At 38.0% G+C, this 18408-nt stretch overlaps 1 protein-coding gene across 6 annotated transcripts in view; it reads right to left on the bottom strand.

Moving 5' to 3' along the window:
* Nucleotides 1–10609, bottom strand: part of LOC124038265 (transcription factor COE3-like) — a 74809-nt gene extending 64200 nt beyond the window's left edge. The window contains exons 1-6 of one of the 6 annotated variants that reach the window (XM_046353905.1): nucleotides 9762–10609; nucleotides 9341–9497; nucleotides 8946–9009; nucleotides 8484–8539; nucleotides 6579–6652; nucleotides 4738–4806 (exon numbers count right to left, since the gene is read on the bottom strand). In XM_046353905.1, coding sequence (XP_046209861.1) covers nucleotides 4738–4806; nucleotides 6579–6652; nucleotides 8484–8539; nucleotides 8946–9009; nucleotides 9341–9497; nucleotides 9762–9892 — 551 coding nt within the window. In that variant the 5' untranslated portion in view covers nucleotides 9893–10609. The remainder of the gene's footprint in view (nucleotides 1–4737; nucleotides 4807–6578; nucleotides 6653–8483; nucleotides 8540–8945; nucleotides 9010–9340; nucleotides 9498–9761) is intronic. The other 5 variants (XM_046353903.1, XM_046353909.1, XM_046353906.1 and 2 more) reach the window with 5 other exon arrangements.
* Between the last annotated feature and the right edge of the window lie 7799 nt (nucleotides 10610–18408).

Below are 18408 nucleotides of genomic sequence, written 5' to 3'. Positions count from 1 at the left end.
GGGCTTTAAATGACATTAAAGGAGACAATGAATTAAGTTTTGCTTAATGTCCCCTTTTGCTGATTCTCATTAACATAGCATTTCCAACGCAAAAAGCTGACCTTATAAATACTGGCATTTGTTCAGCTTGGGAGTTAATCACACTTTTGCAAAAACCAGATGGGAACACACCAACACACCAATTTTTGTATTTGTTGCGTAGAGGGAAGAGAAAGCATATGTGGTCCAACGCAAAGTTATTTTGTTGCAGACAAACATCTCAGACATCAAGCCACTGCACTCTGGGATATGACCTAGTAGATGTTCCGCAAATGAACGATAACGCACAGTCATTTAGAAAATACAGCACACTAATGAGCAACATAACGAAAAGCTAAGCAAAATTTGCATTAGGCCAAAAACTGAATTGCATTAACACATGAACAGGTGCGGAGAGGCCTTTATAAATGAGCTAAATTAATAAAAACCCTCCCACAGCACAGCCATGTGTGCTGATGACTGAAAAAAATCTAAAGGAAAAAAAACAAGTCAATGTTATGAATTATTCAGTAGCTGGGCGGCCTCCAGAGGTCAAAGCTCTTTGACCTTTGTGACAGGAAGTGAAAGGGAACGCGGTTAAAACTGGAATAAGTGGAGCTGACATCTTTTGGTCTGGTCCACGGTCCTCCTTTCTGAATGGGAGTGTACATATACATGGATGTTAAGACATGTGAACATACATTAGATTCAAAATGCATGTATGGGCAGCGTGAGCTCTGAACACACATTCCCTCCTGTGCTATCCTCACCTAATATGCTGCATCTCCTCTGTGATACAAGCGACCTTTGTACTTTGGCAGCCAGAATGAGTCGCTTTCTTTCTTTCTTTTTTTTCCAACAGGATATTCTTATTTTGTATTACAAAATGAATGTGTAAGCCTGGACCATGTTTCTAATCTTTCACACAGGAGAAGACAAAATCAATATTCAGGAGAGTGAAGATAGATACCAGGGCGGAAGAGTCATCACAAATTGAATTATGTTTGGCATACACTGCCCTACACATACTGTAAATGGGGGAACCACCTAATCAGATATTGGGCACCTCATCACTATAACTATAGAGACTCAAATGACTGCCTGTATACACCCATGCCCCCACTAACTTTAAGACGTCATTAGCTTAAAGACGTGACATCCCCTTTCAACAATGACTTCATAAAGGGAAGATATGATTAAAGCCAACTGTGAAGTACTGTAGTCATAGCAATAGTGATACAATTACCGACCAAATTCAATCAGTGTCTTTTTGTTTCTGCAAGAGCCAACATAGTTTCCAAAATTCCTGATTAGAAGATTAAAGAATACACACTAAAAACAAATAGTTTGTATAGTGTCAAATAAGGGTTATTTGGCTTGTAACCAAAGCAGAACCCTTTTCGGTGCTATATGGAACCTGGTTCTATAAAGAACCATTAACAAAAAGTTTCTGGTTATGGTTGCAACCCTTTTGGGGTCTATACAGATGTATTTTTTATGATTCTTTATAGAACCACTATGGATGGTTCTATAAAGAAGCTTTATATGTTCTATAAAGAACCTTTCTCAATCTCAAAGGTTCTTTGTAGATCCATTACAGGGTTTTTTATTCTGGTTCATTCAACAAGTTGAATCAGGTGTGCTAGCTCTGGAATGGTTGGGGGTGAGAACTACTGACTTAGTCAACCACTTAGTCAACACAAAAATAGTTTTTACAAACCACGCCCCAAAATAGTTGAATGAACCACCAACCCTAAATTTGAATTATCAAGAGGAAAGAACCATTTAAGAAGAAATATCAATTGTTTGAATGGCAAAGAACAATTGAAGGGCTCAATGGGTTCTTTGGGTCAGTATAGTTGTACATAGAACCCTCACCTTCCCCCCCAAAACCTTGAGGAAACCTCATTGTTATGTGTGTATGTATGCAAAGACTGACAGAACATACAGATGTAGGATCTTAATTTGATCACCCTGATACAGGAGAACTTTCCTGCAATGCAGGAAATGTAAAACGTTTAGTGTATTTTGGGTTTAAAAAGCCTTCTGATGTTTCAGACTTGATTTCCCTTAGGAAAAATGGAACAACCTATACAAAAAATGTCAATTAATTATAATCCACATAATAATTCAAATTTCCTGTTGCTGCATGATTATTTTCCTGCCGTAGCAAACTGCCTCAAATTAATATCCTACATCTGTAATAGACTTTAATTTTACAATCAGCACAGAACATAGGGTCAGCCTTTCACCAGCAGTACAGAATGTCCCTTCACACACACAAGCTCACACACATGCAGACACACACACACACACACACAAACACACACAAACACACATAAAATAATCCCTTTCTTTCCCCAGAAAACAAATATGAATAATGTAATGACATCAAAAGTCACTTGTGAAATATTTAAAGCTCCTCTAGCCCTGAAACTCTGTGACAGCTGTTAGGCTTATACTGTATCTAACAAACTTTTTTTAAAGAATTCTTTCCCTTTAAAAAATTCCTGAAAATCTGCATCAAACTCAGAGAGAAAATAGGGTAAACAGATGTCTGGCTTGACCACAGGAAAATTGGACACATTTGGAATGATAGGTTTCCCAAACTTAGTCGGATATGCCAGATCCATGGGAACGCCAGTTAATGTCTTGATAGATGCCAGCTAGCTGTGTATGCTTTCCCCTTGTACCATCTGGGAAAATGTTACAGCGAGGAAATGCCATCAATGATTCACTCCAAATCTGTTTCTTAAAGGTTGGGCTATGCTACTCTTTCTCTAGGAAATGTGGCAGAGCTGAAGATGTTTTATACTGTAATGTAAGCAGCTATCTAAGACATGACTGATTCAACAATCAGTCTTTTTTTCACACAGTCAACGCTCAGCTCTCTTCGATTTAAAATAATCACTTTTAGCCAGAAGCAACCGCAGCACAGGTGCCACTCACAATTTGCTTGAGAAACAGACAGAAGAGTGTGTAACATATTGAGGCTTCACAAAATCTCACCCATATGTTCACTGAAAATTACTGCATCGGGATGGTAAACTGGGTGACATGTGTATGCAGTACAGTAAACATCAGTTATTTTTTTCAAAGTTATTTTGTGTTATTCCCGAAACTCCACAACTAGCCTTGTTGCAACCCCCTCTAGTCAGTGGGAAGTCAATGGGAAGTAGTGTGGGACTGGGAGGGTGAACTGATCTGCTCATAGTTACGACATGGAGACAATGGGAGGGCCTAATGAGGAACATATGCTTTTGTGATTCAACAGACCTGCTCATTGTGCAAGGAAAACGATACTCTACTCCCATTCACTCCCGTCACAATAAAAATCTGAGCCTTTTTTTCAGAGCTGGTTGAGCTTACAATATCCATCCGCTTCTCTTTTTTTCAGAGCTGGTTGAGCTTACAATATCCATCCGCTTCTCTTTTTTCTGCTTTGCATTCATTTTGGCTATTGTACTTATGTTCCCAGTTTTGTCCCACAGATTGAGGAACAATAGAGTGTGAAACATAACTCAATGAAGGCGCTGAGGCAGAACACATCAAACTTAAAAGCAGTCGAAATCAGTGAGATGTTTATCTCTCATACTTCGTTTCAGTGTGAACAATGTATCCAAAAACTACCGTAGTCTAATAAATCTGATAATCAACTTCATGAGAATGCAATGATGAGAGCCATTTCTGCATTTATTTGAATGATAAAGTGTTTCCTTGGGCCGCTCAATTTAAATCACATACATAATACCCATAACATAATGTTACATCCAGTCCTACGTAATAGAGGAACACCAGCTCTCCTAGTAGACAGAGAGAGAGAAGCATCTAGAGAAGCAGTAGCTGTGGTAATCCAGCCATGCAGGCATCCATGGCAGCTCCTACTTCCTGATGCATGAGAAGCTGCTGGAGTGGCGGCAACAACTGTTCAGCCCTATTTGATTACTAATAAGAGAGTTGTCCCCTCTGTCAGATACCAGGCATTCTCCACTAAGTAAACAGTGATTCTGGCTAGTCAAACATTAGCATTGCTGTCTCTCCCCACGCCATGGTGAGAGTTAGTTAGGCTCTATGGTGAAGATATTCCCTCCTACACACTCGTGGGCACGCACAAACGCACCCACATTCATTTTTCAGCCGTGAGATAGAGGAGTCTGAATAACAGTTATACTGTGTGGAAGGAATGTAATAGCCAATATGCAGTTTATGTTCTCTGAATATCCAAATCCTGTAATCTATGTGACATACCGTAACCTAAAGGTTCAAAGCAAAATCCCTGGCACAAACTCTTATCACAACAGAGCCCTAACCACCTTCACACACAATCTTAGCATTGCCGAACCTTAGAGAATATTAAAAACTAGATAACGACCACTTCGATAGACAAAGAGAAAATGAGAGATAAATATCATCATAAACCCCTTAGATAATTAGATGAATACCCCGCCCAATGCACCTGTGATTGAACACCCCTCTCCAGGTGGTGACTGCCCCTCTGAGCACAGGTAGCTGGGAAAGGTGGCGATATCCCCCCCCCCCCTCACCTGCTTACAGAACAATCAGCCACAGTTCCCACAGAGTGGACCAGAAGGTTGGAGTCAACCCACCTGGGCACCCCAACACTGCGGAGTTCTCACTCACTTCCGTACAGAGTATAAGGCTGAATCTAACACAGGTCACAATCACAGCAGCATGGAGAAGACATGGAGCAGAGCCTACCTGTCGATGATCACAGGGTCTGACGGAGTCTCGTTCCTGTTGCCGCAGCTCTTCTTGTCACAACACCGGCTAGGGGAAGAAAGAACGTTTGAGATCACAACAGTGGCTGTTACTGTTTAGAGTGAAAGTTAGACCCTTAAAAAATGTATGTTGCTTTCTAAGGCAAAACGTCATTGTGTTCAATTTGGAAACAAAAACTAATAGAGAAATAACATACATTCAATCTATCCTTTCATGGATGCTGATAGAATAACAACATGTTGTGGTAAAGTGTTTGCCTTAGTGCTTGAGAGGAGGGAAGTAGAAGGGAGGGGAGGGGGGATTGGGCCAGGAGGCAGGGGAGTCACTTTTCACAGCTTCAGCTTTTGTTTACCTCTAATTGCCAGGCTGCTATTTCTGGGGGAGATGCAAGAGGCCACCCTCAAACCAATATTTCTACGGGGCATTTATCAATTACGGCCTCAAAAGCACTAATCTATCCTTCATCACGTTTCCACCATATTTTCTCTAAACCTACACTATACCTCCAGTTCTTTGATAAGGAGCTTTAATTCAAACTGAAATTAAACACAACTATACTGCTGCTTCCCATTTGAAAAAAAAATATATTTGGCTGCAGGTCTAAATGATATTTGATGCCATATGGCAAGGAAAGAAAGACAAAGCATTTTTCACAACATGCAGACAAGAGATAGTTTGAGTGGATTTTACAATAATACTGCATAGAAGTGCAAAAATATACTTAATGCTTTACCAGAGCAAAAGAGAACAGAAGAATACACTCATGGAGTAGGCCTAGGATGCTCATTACCTCATGCCTTCTTGAATGATTATAGCTTTCACTCAGTGAGAAGGTTAGTCTTCATATGCCTCTACAGAATCAAATTTCTCTTTGACATTGACAGTACAGATTGCCTCTAGAAAGCACCATATTCCATGTTAGATTTGGGCAATATTTAGGGAGACCTCTTCTACATTTTGTGCCTTTAATGACTAGATCATTCAAGACTGTGCAATTTTGGTGCTTATTTGTGATATGTCAATAAATAATCTTAGTATGGCAAAAAATAAGGCTTTGTTTATTCATTTACACGTAATTATCAACATATTGATACAGCCTAACTAATACAACTGCACCGGTTATACTCAAATAGAGTATAGGCTAGTCTTGCACATCACGATATATCCTCTTCATGATATATAATCAATGTCAAATATCCCCATATTCGATTTAATGATATATGGACAAACCCTATTCCACGTGTCACAAATAAGTGATGGATGCATGTGAACTATTTTGTATGAGTGATGAGTTTATGTAGACTTATTAAAAAGGCAAATCATTCTCAGTTCTAGGTTAATGCACTTGCTCTCAAACAACTTGAACAATGCGACAGTACAACAAAAGAAAGGTTAAACCGACAGTATCCGAATTCAATTCTCACAAATCTCACAATGAGCGCAACAATAAACAACATAAAACGGTGTTCCTTTTATTATCAACGACACCACTGAATACCAGCAGAACATGAGAGCTTGAGATTTTTACGTTGTTAACTGACGCTAAAAAAGTTCGCTGATCACCAATGACAGGTGGGATCAACCAAGGCCTGACTCCATGTTTTGAGGCGCAGACTCACTGGCATCAGACTAATATTCATATATTCAACAAGAGACCCTGTAGGCTACAACTACCCTGTGTACCAGTCTGTTTGTACTCCAATACTTGTAGGCCTTCTCCGCATATGGCAATATGATAAACAAGTGTGGGAAGAAAATAAAGAAATGCACTGTATACTTCTTTAACAACGATGAGTTGGTGGAGAGAAAAAAAAACTTACCTGCACATAATTTCGTGCGTAAGAAGAACTCTGCACATTTCAGGGTTTTTGTCTTGACCCTCGTATATAATCGCCTTTGGGAAAAATAAAGACACGAATATGTAGGCTATATTAAATACATATAATGAGCAATTGTATATAATCATCTTTACAGTAGCCTAAATGTAAACCGCATTTAAAACCGAATAGTCAAAAACAAGTGCCTCCAAAAATTAAACTACTGTTGTTATTGGTGAAAAAGCAATATTGTCGTCACTGCTGCAAAACTAACACTGTGATACGTTTTAAATAGTGTCATGATGTAGACCTAAGCCTAGGAAATTAATAACATGTTACAATGTTGGTCCAATGATAATAACAGATGATGATGATGGTGATAATGATGATGATGATGATAATAATAATAATAATAATAATAATAATAATAATAATAATAATAATAATAAGTATAAGTATAAGTATAAGTATAAGTATAAGTATAAGTATAATAATAAGTATAATATTATAATATAACAACGTATATATTTTCTTGTTATAACATTATATTAAGAATACTTTTTAGGGGGAGTTTTTCATAAGGGACGATCCAATGACGTGTCATCAATATGGTTATAATCTGCAGATATTTGGGGGAAAGTGTTAATGGGCAATCTGTTGTTTATTTTTGAGCTGCTAACAATGATCTTTCTGTGGATAAAAAGCGGTGTCTGGCGGTGCGGTTGAGTAATTTTTGAGCATTGGCTGAAACAGATGGTGTGCAGCTATCAGTTGTGCCGCTCTCCCTCCCTCGGTTCCTCCCTCCCTCTATTCTGAAGAGTCGCTTTGCTCCCCTTTATTGAACTAGCCTACCTAGCGCAAAGACGCATGTTATACGGCACTTCTATATTCAATTGAAGACAGTTTGAATGTGTGGCCTATGATAAGGAGATAAAATACACAATTACACTCCGAAATGTTGACGTCCTATTCTTTCTGGGATGGAACCCCACTTGACTTTTTGACGGCTTTGTTTTTTGTTTGATGAGCACCGGGCGATTATATATACTGGTTTGATTTATGTCGATATTTGCAGCTGCAGAAACAGAGAAATCCATAAACTGCTTGTTCTGCGTCATTGACTCGGATCATTCGCAGAGGAATTTTCCCTCGGAGTGGTGGAAGCTTTAACGGCTCTATTTAAATGGATCTGCTGTAACCCTCGGTAAATTAGTAGTAATAACAACCACCATGGTGGACAAGTCTAAAATAATAACTTTTTCTTTTTTCCCTAGTTAACATCATGTGATGAGATTTGGGGTTTAATTTCGTGAATTGTTCTACGAGTGAAAGTGTTTCAGCTACGTGAGCTTTTTCAAAAACTCCCAAACATTATGTGTGTTTAATATGGGTCATGGGTCAAGCTTAGCAACATGCCTAAAAATCACAGATTAGAATAAGGGACTCAACAAGACAACACGACTACTTGTAACTCCATATCAATAAAATAGCCCAGGCCTACTTTATTTTATAATAGCCTATCATATCTTATATTTTTTTTAAATAAATAGGCAAAAAGAAATGCATTATATCATTATCGGAAGAAAGTAACGACATTTACAAACCAACAATCATAATTTATATTGTATAGGTACACAATTGTAGGCTAAATTAATGGTAACTTAATGCTTGATTAATTTTACTTATGTGTCGCGCAAAAACAGGATATAGGCCAACACGCAATCTATATATAAAGCCATTTCAGTCAATGCACGATTGCATAAAGAAAACCCATCTCATAAGTTATACTACGCATGTGGGATGAATTGCACAGGTTGTGGAGATTTGCACAATGCAGGTGATGTATAGAAAGAAGCAATGTTTCTCGTGTAAGCAAGCTGTATGAATATAAGAGTAAAGGTAGTTTACCTGCTTCGTCATGGAGTCGATTAACCGTATGAAAAGATCCTGTTCTGTTCTGACGCCTGGGGAAGGAATATAACAAGCTTAGGCAAAGGTGTAGGGATGTGTGAGATGTACATGAATGCTGATGATATAATAAAAAATCATTAATATAATGTATATAAATATGTATATATATATATATTTGTTTTTTATATATATATTTTTTTACTCAGAACATTTATACATCTATAATCTGCATCATAAATGATTTTACCTGGACATTTAAACAATGATTTAGAAAATAAATTAATTGTAAATGATAATAGGGATGATAACGATGATGGTGATGATGATTACAAAAATAATAATAATCATCATCATCATCATCATCACCATCATCATCATCATTATTATTATTATTACTATTATTTATAGGCTTTATCTTTTGGGTAATATTGAATTTATCTAAATAATTGTTTCACTCACCATTGCTGTACAACAATTGTAGTTTGTAGTGTATCCCATTGTTAGTTTTTTCACTGTTTGGTTCCTGAAAATAACCAACATTGAGATAGATGATGGTCAGCTGAAAATAAAGCATCTATCTATCTATCTATCTATCTATCTATCTATCTATCTATCTATCTATCTATCTATCTATCTATCTATCTATCTATCTAGCTGATACTTCATCATTTTAAATGTATAATTTCTCAAAAATAAGACTTACAACCACGCTCCTATCATCGACGAATGAGGGTTAAAAATCGATATTGCACGTGACCTGCTTTATTGACCCACAGCCATCTCTATGTACGTCAAGTTCATTTCAAAGTAAAGATTATGAAATTCAATAAACGATATTCTCATGAAGCGCTTACTTTATCTTTCTCCACAAAGTCCACATAAGCTGTCCTTTCGATCTCCACGGGTTGACCCTGTCTGTCATACAGTGCCAGGACGAAATGGAAAAAATTGGATTTTCTGAGGTTGGAAGGTGGCTGCTTTTCATAATGTGCCCGTGCCAAGCCAACACCACTGCAGGAAGAAAACAAGAGACCATCTCGGTTAAGTATCAGACACGGGAGACAGATGATGGAGCTAATGAAAACAGTGGAGATGTGGAAGCACGTTTGAGTACGAGAGATTTCTTGATTTGTCACAATAAGGGTAATCTGATGTAATGAAAGAGGGGAGAGCCGAAGGGGGACATTGGGAGACCGTAATTGATACAGAGTATTGAGGGGATTGAGGGTCGATATGAGAAATGCGTGAGAAAATCAGATGATTTGGCATGCGTACCTTTGGGCGGCTGTGTTCGCATCCACCACCCCAGCTGTGTGCATCCATGAGCGGACAGAATTCAGCCCACCCAGCGGTTCCTCCTTCATCGTTGTCCCACCCCGCGATATAGTTTCCTGAATCCCAAACATTTAGAACAATTTACGTGCAAAGAGCCTCCTGTGAAATTCGGTAAATAAACGTCCAAACGTGTTATCCTTGAGGGTTTACGGGATAAGTCGTAAATGCCGTATGAGCCTTGCAAGGGGAAAACCAGGTCCACAGGTCTCGCCTCCCTTCTCAATCCGTCCTGGGTTGCAGCGATGTGAACAATTCTCAAAGTACTCTACTTAGTTGGCGTGGAGTCCACAGACTGGAAAAGTGACTTGTTCAACAGACTAGGCTTTTTCGGTGGCTATTGTTCCTTCTTTTTGTTGTGCTTATTCACAGAAAAATTCGATAGCTGTTGTTTGTGTGTGGATGATGCTCTCAAAGTAGCGACATCCCTGAAGCACCACATCCAAAACCTTCAGGACACTTGAATAAACCACTCCTGGTATTGAAAGGTGCTGCTTCTCCAAAAGACAAGCACACGCAGAAGCTGGTCACCGTGGAGGTGTTCCCGGTACACAGGAGAGGTGGATAAGGGGCCTTTCGCGTCGTTGCAGGATGGAAGGGAACATGCAAAACTAAGCCCTCTTTCCCCGAGGACTGAAATATTTCCCGGGAGCCAAAACTCTAAACCCACCGGAGAGACTCAGTCAGAAAATGACGCTCATGGGGCGTGGCTTTTACCATATATGGAGCTCTGACGATTCCTGTCAAGCAGTGGCGCTCGACTGTTCGTGTATTAGCCTATAGAAGCAACCTGAGAACACTCGCTCTACTTTTCTCTTGCAATGTGGTGAGTTGATTTTTTTTCTTCAATGATATGAATTCAACGAGGTGTGACCATCACACAACATCCATTCACTACATTAAAAACCTATTCCTGTTATGGTCATTTGTCTATTGTGAACGCGTGCTTATGGTAGGCCTGCACATATTTTTTTAGAAGATTTGTAATTAGAAATTTTATATATTTTTATTACGTTATTTAATTGGGAGTATTATGACACAAGATTGATATGGCCGGCAGTGAATTCACTAATGTGGGCTATGCTAACACAAAAACATTTAATAGGCATGTGTTATGCCTATGTAAATCATGTTTTAGAAAATAATATGTTAAAATTATTGTCTTATCTTTGTTTAATCTCACATTTAGCCTATATTGTTTAATCAAAGAATCTCTAAGAATCTCGATAGGAATAAGGTCTAATCCGTAAACTGTGTGTATTTCACTGCTATGCAGATATTCAAATACTAACAAAGCCTCGGGTTGTCATTCACTCCCATGCAGAGAAAAAGTTTTTACCTTTTTTCGGAAATTGACCACCAGTCATTTACGTGTGTTCCAAAAAAATATTAATCAAGAAAGCATAATGAGTGTAATTTAATTTAATGTATATTCCCTGACCTCGAATGTGATGAAGATCCGGATTGCCTTGTATAAAACATACTCGGACCATAAGGTATCTTTATTTTCATCTCATGACAGTAGAAGTCATATGTAGTGTAATGGTTTGATTGATTGGGGGGGAGACAATGTCCGAGCCTTGTATTCAGAAAACCCTTCACATTATTGAGGGCAAATAGGTGAAGGGGGAAATGGGGGGGAGGAGAGAGGAAGAGGTGTAGCCTATATCCTCAGCAATCTATCCATCTGGTGCTGAGGGTTAATGGCTGCTGCCAAAGGCAAATGAATAATAATCTGTTGCTTTCACCTCTTTTCAAGATCTATTGCCTTATTGCCACTCTGTATAATAAGATATATCCTTATTTGTGCGTCAAAACAACACATATTTTTAGAAGGCATGAAGGTAAATGCCCCATTAATACGTTTGTTTGCTGTAATACTTGGTTGGCACTTCCATGAACACAAATATAAAACAGGCTGAGGAGCGGAACGGGACAAATTTGTCTGTTCATTTGAGATTGTCAACCTATCTTTCTTTACAGAACTTTGGCCTAGCCATACTGTGTGTTTTTTTTATCATGGCTTCAAGTCGTTTATTAGAACTTAACCCCTAATTACACGCACCAATGCGATTTAAATCAGATTATCAAATTAGGAGACTTTGAGACAAATCCTCTTAGATCTGATATTGTTGACTGGAGAGGGAAAATGGATCTCCACACCCGTCACGTAGGTAACGATGATGTCCTGAAAGGGGGCTTTAAACCGTATTTGACAACAAATGCAGCTGCCCCGCTATTTCAGAAGACATTAAAGGAAAATGAATGCAAATCTGTGTTCAAAAGCCATCTGGACGTGGCGAGGGGCAGTCAGCTGCTCCACACACATGCGAGGAGCCTAAATCCGTCTCGACTCATTCTCCGGGATCATCTGCACTGTGGGCTTAAATCGTGAAAAATGCGCTCGCCATCATTAGGAAAATATTACAATCACACGTTCCAAATAAAATAATGTCCTGTGTTGATCTCCTATTTTATAACAATGTGTAAAGTTTATGGATGAAGAATCTGATATTTATTATTTCTCTATTATTTCTATCAATCAATTTGTCTTAATCAACTTGTCACACAGGCTACAACCATTTTCTGCATATTCGAACAACATTTATTGTGGCATATAGGCCTACCACATTGAAGGTAAGTGAAGACAATATTCTTGAAGACAAAAGAGTCCTTAAAAATCTTCATCATACATCATTGAGAATATGGCCTATTTTACTGATCATATTGAAATGATCACATTATAACAATGTGATGACCAAGATATGAATCCCCAAAAGCTAACATGGTGATGAAGCTGAATTTCTTCAGATCATTGGCGCGTGGCTCTTTTGTTCCATTGACTTCCAAGACCGTGTCAAGGGTGACGTCTTCTTTTTTGGTACGAATTTACGGGGCGAGGCCCTCATGATCTCAGTAAATTTACATGTAAATGGCGACATCAGCCGATGCACGTGCCACAGGCCAGCGGGCTTCCCAGATGTCAAGACAAAGTCAGACGGCCACTGCCCAGCTGTCCTGGACGGCATGGACTTTAGGACAACTATTATAATCACATGCATTGATTAGCCATCATGTTTTAACTTGATTGATTAAAGGATAAGCCACCTTTGTGAACTTTCAGCATTTTTATTATAACAAATGCATTTTATACACATGTACAAAATCCATGCATTAGTTTGTGTTAAAACAGTCTAAAGTGTCAAATATAGGCCCAATAAACATCGCACCTATGAATTAGTTTAGAAATAGAAATATAGACTAACCGATAAAACATATGCATAATATGCTCTTTTATTTTACTGAATAATTTTATGTTTATAAAGTTGAAATAAGAAAATTCGTTTCAAAATTGCAAGGCGTTCACATTTACATCGGCATGTCCTTCATTGCTTTATTGGTTAAATACATATGAAAACGAAATCTTTATAGACATGTCACTTGTAGCATAATTATTTGCCTTACATTGTAGACTTCATGTAGACCATCTGTTTAAAAGTCAATATGTTATGACATAAAGGAGTAGGCCTAACATATGCAGATAACCTAATAAAAACATTGGGCATAAGTACTATATTATGATTGACAATTAAATAATAATTCATAAGAAAATATGCATTGAATGTCATAACGAAAACACATATGGCCTACATTTAGGCCCACATTTCAGACATCTGGAAACCAAATTCTGAGCACGTTCCCCACATTTTTGTATTAGTTTAACCTAACAAAATGTTCTGCATTTTAGAGAGAAATTAGATGAAGATATCGGAAGACTGGGAGATGCAACATAGGACAGAGTTAATAGACAGCGCCCCTCGTTGGTTACAGTGGAGATCATGTGTCGATTGGGGGCAGCTGTTCTCCTCAGTGATGCAATTAATCGAATATTCATTTTTCACGCCAACAGAATGAGCAGAGTTTGAATCGTCCCGGACAATTTTATGCAAAGGAGAATGGATTCGATTAAATTCATTGTAATAGTTTGTCTTTCTTTGAATATGCTTACAAATTATTGTTCGTACACACCTGTTTAGTACAGAAAATGGAGGCATCTATAAGAGGAGTCTATTTCAACACAACACCCAAAAACATATGACAATTTTATTTTGTCACTCAAAAACATGGGTTTTATAAAACTTCGTAAAATGTGCACTGCCAGTTCGATTGAATCTCAAATCTGAAAAATGTATTGAGACTATTTAAGTGTTAAATGTATTATCATTATTATTATTATTATTATTATTATTATTATTATTATTATTATTATTATTATTATTATTATTATTATTATTATTATTATTATTATTATTATTATTATTATTATTATATGTTGCATTTTAACACATTGACACAGCGAGGTCACATCTTTCTTTCTCACCAACTTTAGTTGAGAGTGGTCTTGTTAATTATGTGCAATGGTGAGTTCTGTCATTCGCCGCGTGCACAATTTGCATTTCCATTCTGCTGGAAATGATGAGAGAGTTGCTGTGCGGTTTAGAGCCTCGCGGCGCAGTCTGCGGGCGATTCATGTTTTAAAAAGGCGAGAGAAATTAAATAAGAAACCGAGACCACTTCAGGGCTATTAACATCTAAAATATCCCATGGAAATTGAGCCCCAAAAAAACAGCATGACCATTCCCTATTTACACCGCTCTAAAATCCCATTTTGAAAAATTCCCATCACTAGAATTAGGCGTAGGTCATACATCTGAAATTGTCACACAACAAAGTTGTCCTTTCAGTTATTTCGATTTATTTATGAACAATAGTGTAGATGGTATAGGTACTAGGCAACTTCAAACCTGTTTTTACTCATCTGCAATAAACAATGAAAAACTCATACTCAAATAACAACTTCCATTGCCAATCGAGAACTCAGACATAAAGTACATGCCAACAACGCATTTACAGTCCTTTTGCCAAAGATATGCTGCCATGTTTTGGGTAGGGTTCCCTCTTAGAATCTAGAGATCCTTGTTTTGCTCATTGAGCCACTTGATTGACTAGCTGTTCTATGGTGATATTGCCCCACCTACAGGAGTCTGCAAAAATGTCAAAGATTTTAGGAAGGGATTTAGAGTTCAGTTTTCAGAGAAGATTCACAAGGCACTCTATGAACGCTCATAACAGGAGGCTATTCGGGTACTCTGTATCACCAGACCACTTATCACCACAGATATATACAGACCCGAACAACACTTACAGTCATTTCAATTTGGAAAAAGTAAGCATACTTGAAATGTACTGGGTGTGCAGAGGATGTGACAGTAAGCATACTTGAAATGTACTGGGTGTGCAGAGGATGTGACAGTAAGCATACTTGAAATGTACTGGGTGTGCAGAGGATGTGACAGTAAGCATACTTGAAATGTACTGGGTGTGCAGAGGATGTGACAGTATGGCTCGCTAGAAGTCAAATGTTCTTCAGCTGATATCCACAGGTTGATCTTCAGTTAGTTTATAGTCATGGGCATCTTGTTAGATTAATTCAATTGGGGGAAAGAATAAAATCATATGAGAACTTCAACCATTAATCCTAGATGTTTTCTTACATCTACATCGAAGCTTCTGTCATATGGTGCATTCACTTTGTCTTTCATACTCAATCATGTTTGCACCATTTAATCGATAGCTGTTTGTTTCGCACACATGATACTCAATTCTGTGATTGTACCTTTTTGTTAAATGGTGAGATTAACTTTAATTCAATAAAGCTTTAATAGAAAAACACAAAGACACACAATGGAAAGGTCTCACCCTTATCAGAGCCATAATACAATTCAAAACAGCTCAAATGATAAACACCCACAGCGCAAGAAAGCTCAAATGAAAGCTGAAATGGGAGTGTTTTTATGACCAGGAATGATAATGATAATGTCAGAAGACAGAGACGTGGTCAAGGTGAAAAACAGCACAGCAAAACTAAAAATAATCCCACCTTCAGGATTCTCCTGCAGAGTGCAGATGAGTGTTACTGGCTAGGAACCTTTTTTGCTGCAACAAAGGGGTAAAACGTTGGAGGTAAATGAAATTACAACACAAGCCCGTTTTTTTTCAATCTATGTGTAAGAGCTCAGTCCCTATTTTCCAACCTATCCTTTCCCCTTGCTATTGGATGTGGTGCAAATTGTATAATGCTGTTCTTTGTTCTACAGAGTCAAGCCACATGAGCCATCCTAAGCACACACACAAACACACACTGACAAACTGATCATCTTAAAAAAAGCAACGCCCTGGTGCTCACTTGGCCTACTTTCCACAGCATGCAGCAGCAGTAGCAGCAGCAGCAGCAGTAGCAGCAGCAGCAGAGGGACGTGGGAGGAGAAAGAAAAACATTCAGGAGCTCTCTGGGAAGAATACTTCATATAGTATATAGTCATTGAACACTGGCCACCTCACATTCTGTTTATATACTATTGTTTACTCACTGTGTATGCATATACTGTTTTCTCAACATAGCTCATCCTAATGTGCCAACTACTGTCCATACCATTTTTCCCCATATTACAGTGCCTTCAAATTACAGTGCCTGCATACCCCTCGACTTATTCCACATGTTGTTGTGTTACAGACTGAATTAAAAATTGATTACATTTTTAAAAAATCTACCATCTACACACAATACCCCATAATGACATAGTGAAAACATGTTTTTAGAAATTGTTGCAAATGTATTGAAAATCAAATACAGAGATATCTAATTTACATAAGCATTCACACCCATGAGTCAATACTTTGCATAGTCTTCCTGTGTAAGTCTCTAAGACACTGGTTCTCAAACCTGGTCCCGGGGGCCTAATGGGGTGCACATTTTTATTTTTGCCCCAGCACTACACAGCTGATTCAAATTATCAGCTCATCAAAAGGCTTTGATGATTTGAATCAGGTGTGTAGTGCTAGGGCAAAAACAAAAATGTGCACCCTTTGGGTCCTCAGGACTAGGATTGAGAACCACTGCTCGAAGCGCTTTTAACACCTGGATTGTGCAACATTTTCCCATGATTGTTTTCAAAATTCTTTAAACACTGTCAAATTGGTTGTTCATCATTGCTAGACATCCATTTTCAGGTCTTGACATATATTTTCAAGTAGATGTAAGTAAAAAATGTAACTCGGCCACTCATGAACACCACTGGCTTCTTGGTAGGCAACTCCAGTGTAGATTTGGCCTTGTGTTTTAAGTTATTGTCCTGCTGAAACATGAATTCATCTCACTGTGTCTGGTGAAAAGCAGACTGAACCAGGTTTTCCTCTAGGATTTTCCTGTGCTTAGCTCCATTCCGTTTCTTTTTTATCCTGAAAAGCTACCCAGCCCATAACAATTATAAGCATACCCATAACATGATGCAGCTACCACTATGCTTGAAAATATTGAGAGTGATACTCAGTAATGTGTTGTATTGTATTTGCCCCAAAAATAACGTTTCGTATTCAGGACAAAAAGTTAATTGCTTTGCCACATTTTTAAAATAATTACTTTAGTGCCTTGTTGCAAACAAAATGCATGTTTGGAATATTTTTATTCTGTACAAGCTTCCTTATTTTCACTCTGTCATTTAGGTTACTACTTTGGAGTACCAACAATGTTATTGATCCATACTCAGTTTTCTCCTATCACAGACATTAAACTTTCTAACTGTTTTATAGTCACCATTGGCCTGATGGTGAAATCCCTGAGTGTTTCCCTTCCTCTCTGGCAACTGGGTAAGGAAGGATGCCTGTATCTGTGTAGTAATGAGTGTATTAATACACCATCCAAACTGTAATTATTAACATCCCCATGTTCAAAGCGATATTAAATGCCAGCTTTTTTTTATTTGTATCTACCAATAGGTGCCCTTCTTTGCGAGGAATTGGAAAACCTATCTGGTCTTTGTGGTTGAATCTTACAGATTATTTTTTATGTGTGGTTTAGAGATGAGGTAGTCATTCAAAATCATGTTAAGCACTATTATTGCACAGAGTCAGTCCATGCACCTTGTTATGTGACTTGTAAAGCACATTTTTACTTATTAACTTAGTTAGGCTTGCCATAACAATGGGGTTGAATACTTATTAAAACAAGACATTTAACCTTTTCATGTTTTATTAATTTGTAAAAAATGTGAAAACATCATTCCAATTTGACATTATGAGGTATTGTGTGTAGGTCAGTGATCCCAAAAATATCTAAATGTAATCAATGTTAATATCAGGCTGTAATGCAACAAAAGTCTAGGGGTGTGAATATTTTCTGAAGGCACTGTATATACTGTCTATACACATCACATATACAGCACCAGTCAAAAGTTTGGACACACCTACTCATTCAAGGGTTTTACTTTATTTGTACTATTTTCTATTTTGTAGAATAATAGTGAAGACACCAAAACTATGAAATAATTATTAAAAGTAGCCAGCCTTTGCCTTGATGACAGCTCTGCACACTCTTGGTATTCTCTCAACCTGCTACACCTGGAATGCTTTTCAAACCATCTTGAAGGATTTCCCATACATGCTGAGAACTTGTTGGTTGCTTTTCCTTCACTCTGTGGTGCAACTCTTCCCAAACCCTCACAATTTGGAATAGGTCGGGTGATTGTCGAGG

The sequence above is a fragment of the Oncorhynchus gorbuscha genome, linkage group LG06 (genome assembly GCF_021184085.1).
Source record: "Oncorhynchus gorbuscha isolate QuinsamMale2020 ecotype Even-year linkage group LG06, OgorEven_v1.0, whole genome shotgun sequence".
Lineage (NCBI taxonomy): Eukaryota > Metazoa > Chordata > Actinopteri > Salmoniformes > Salmonidae > Oncorhynchus > Oncorhynchus gorbuscha.
Note: the sequence above shows the minus strand (reverse complement) of the source record. Positions and strands in the feature narration are given on the sequence as shown.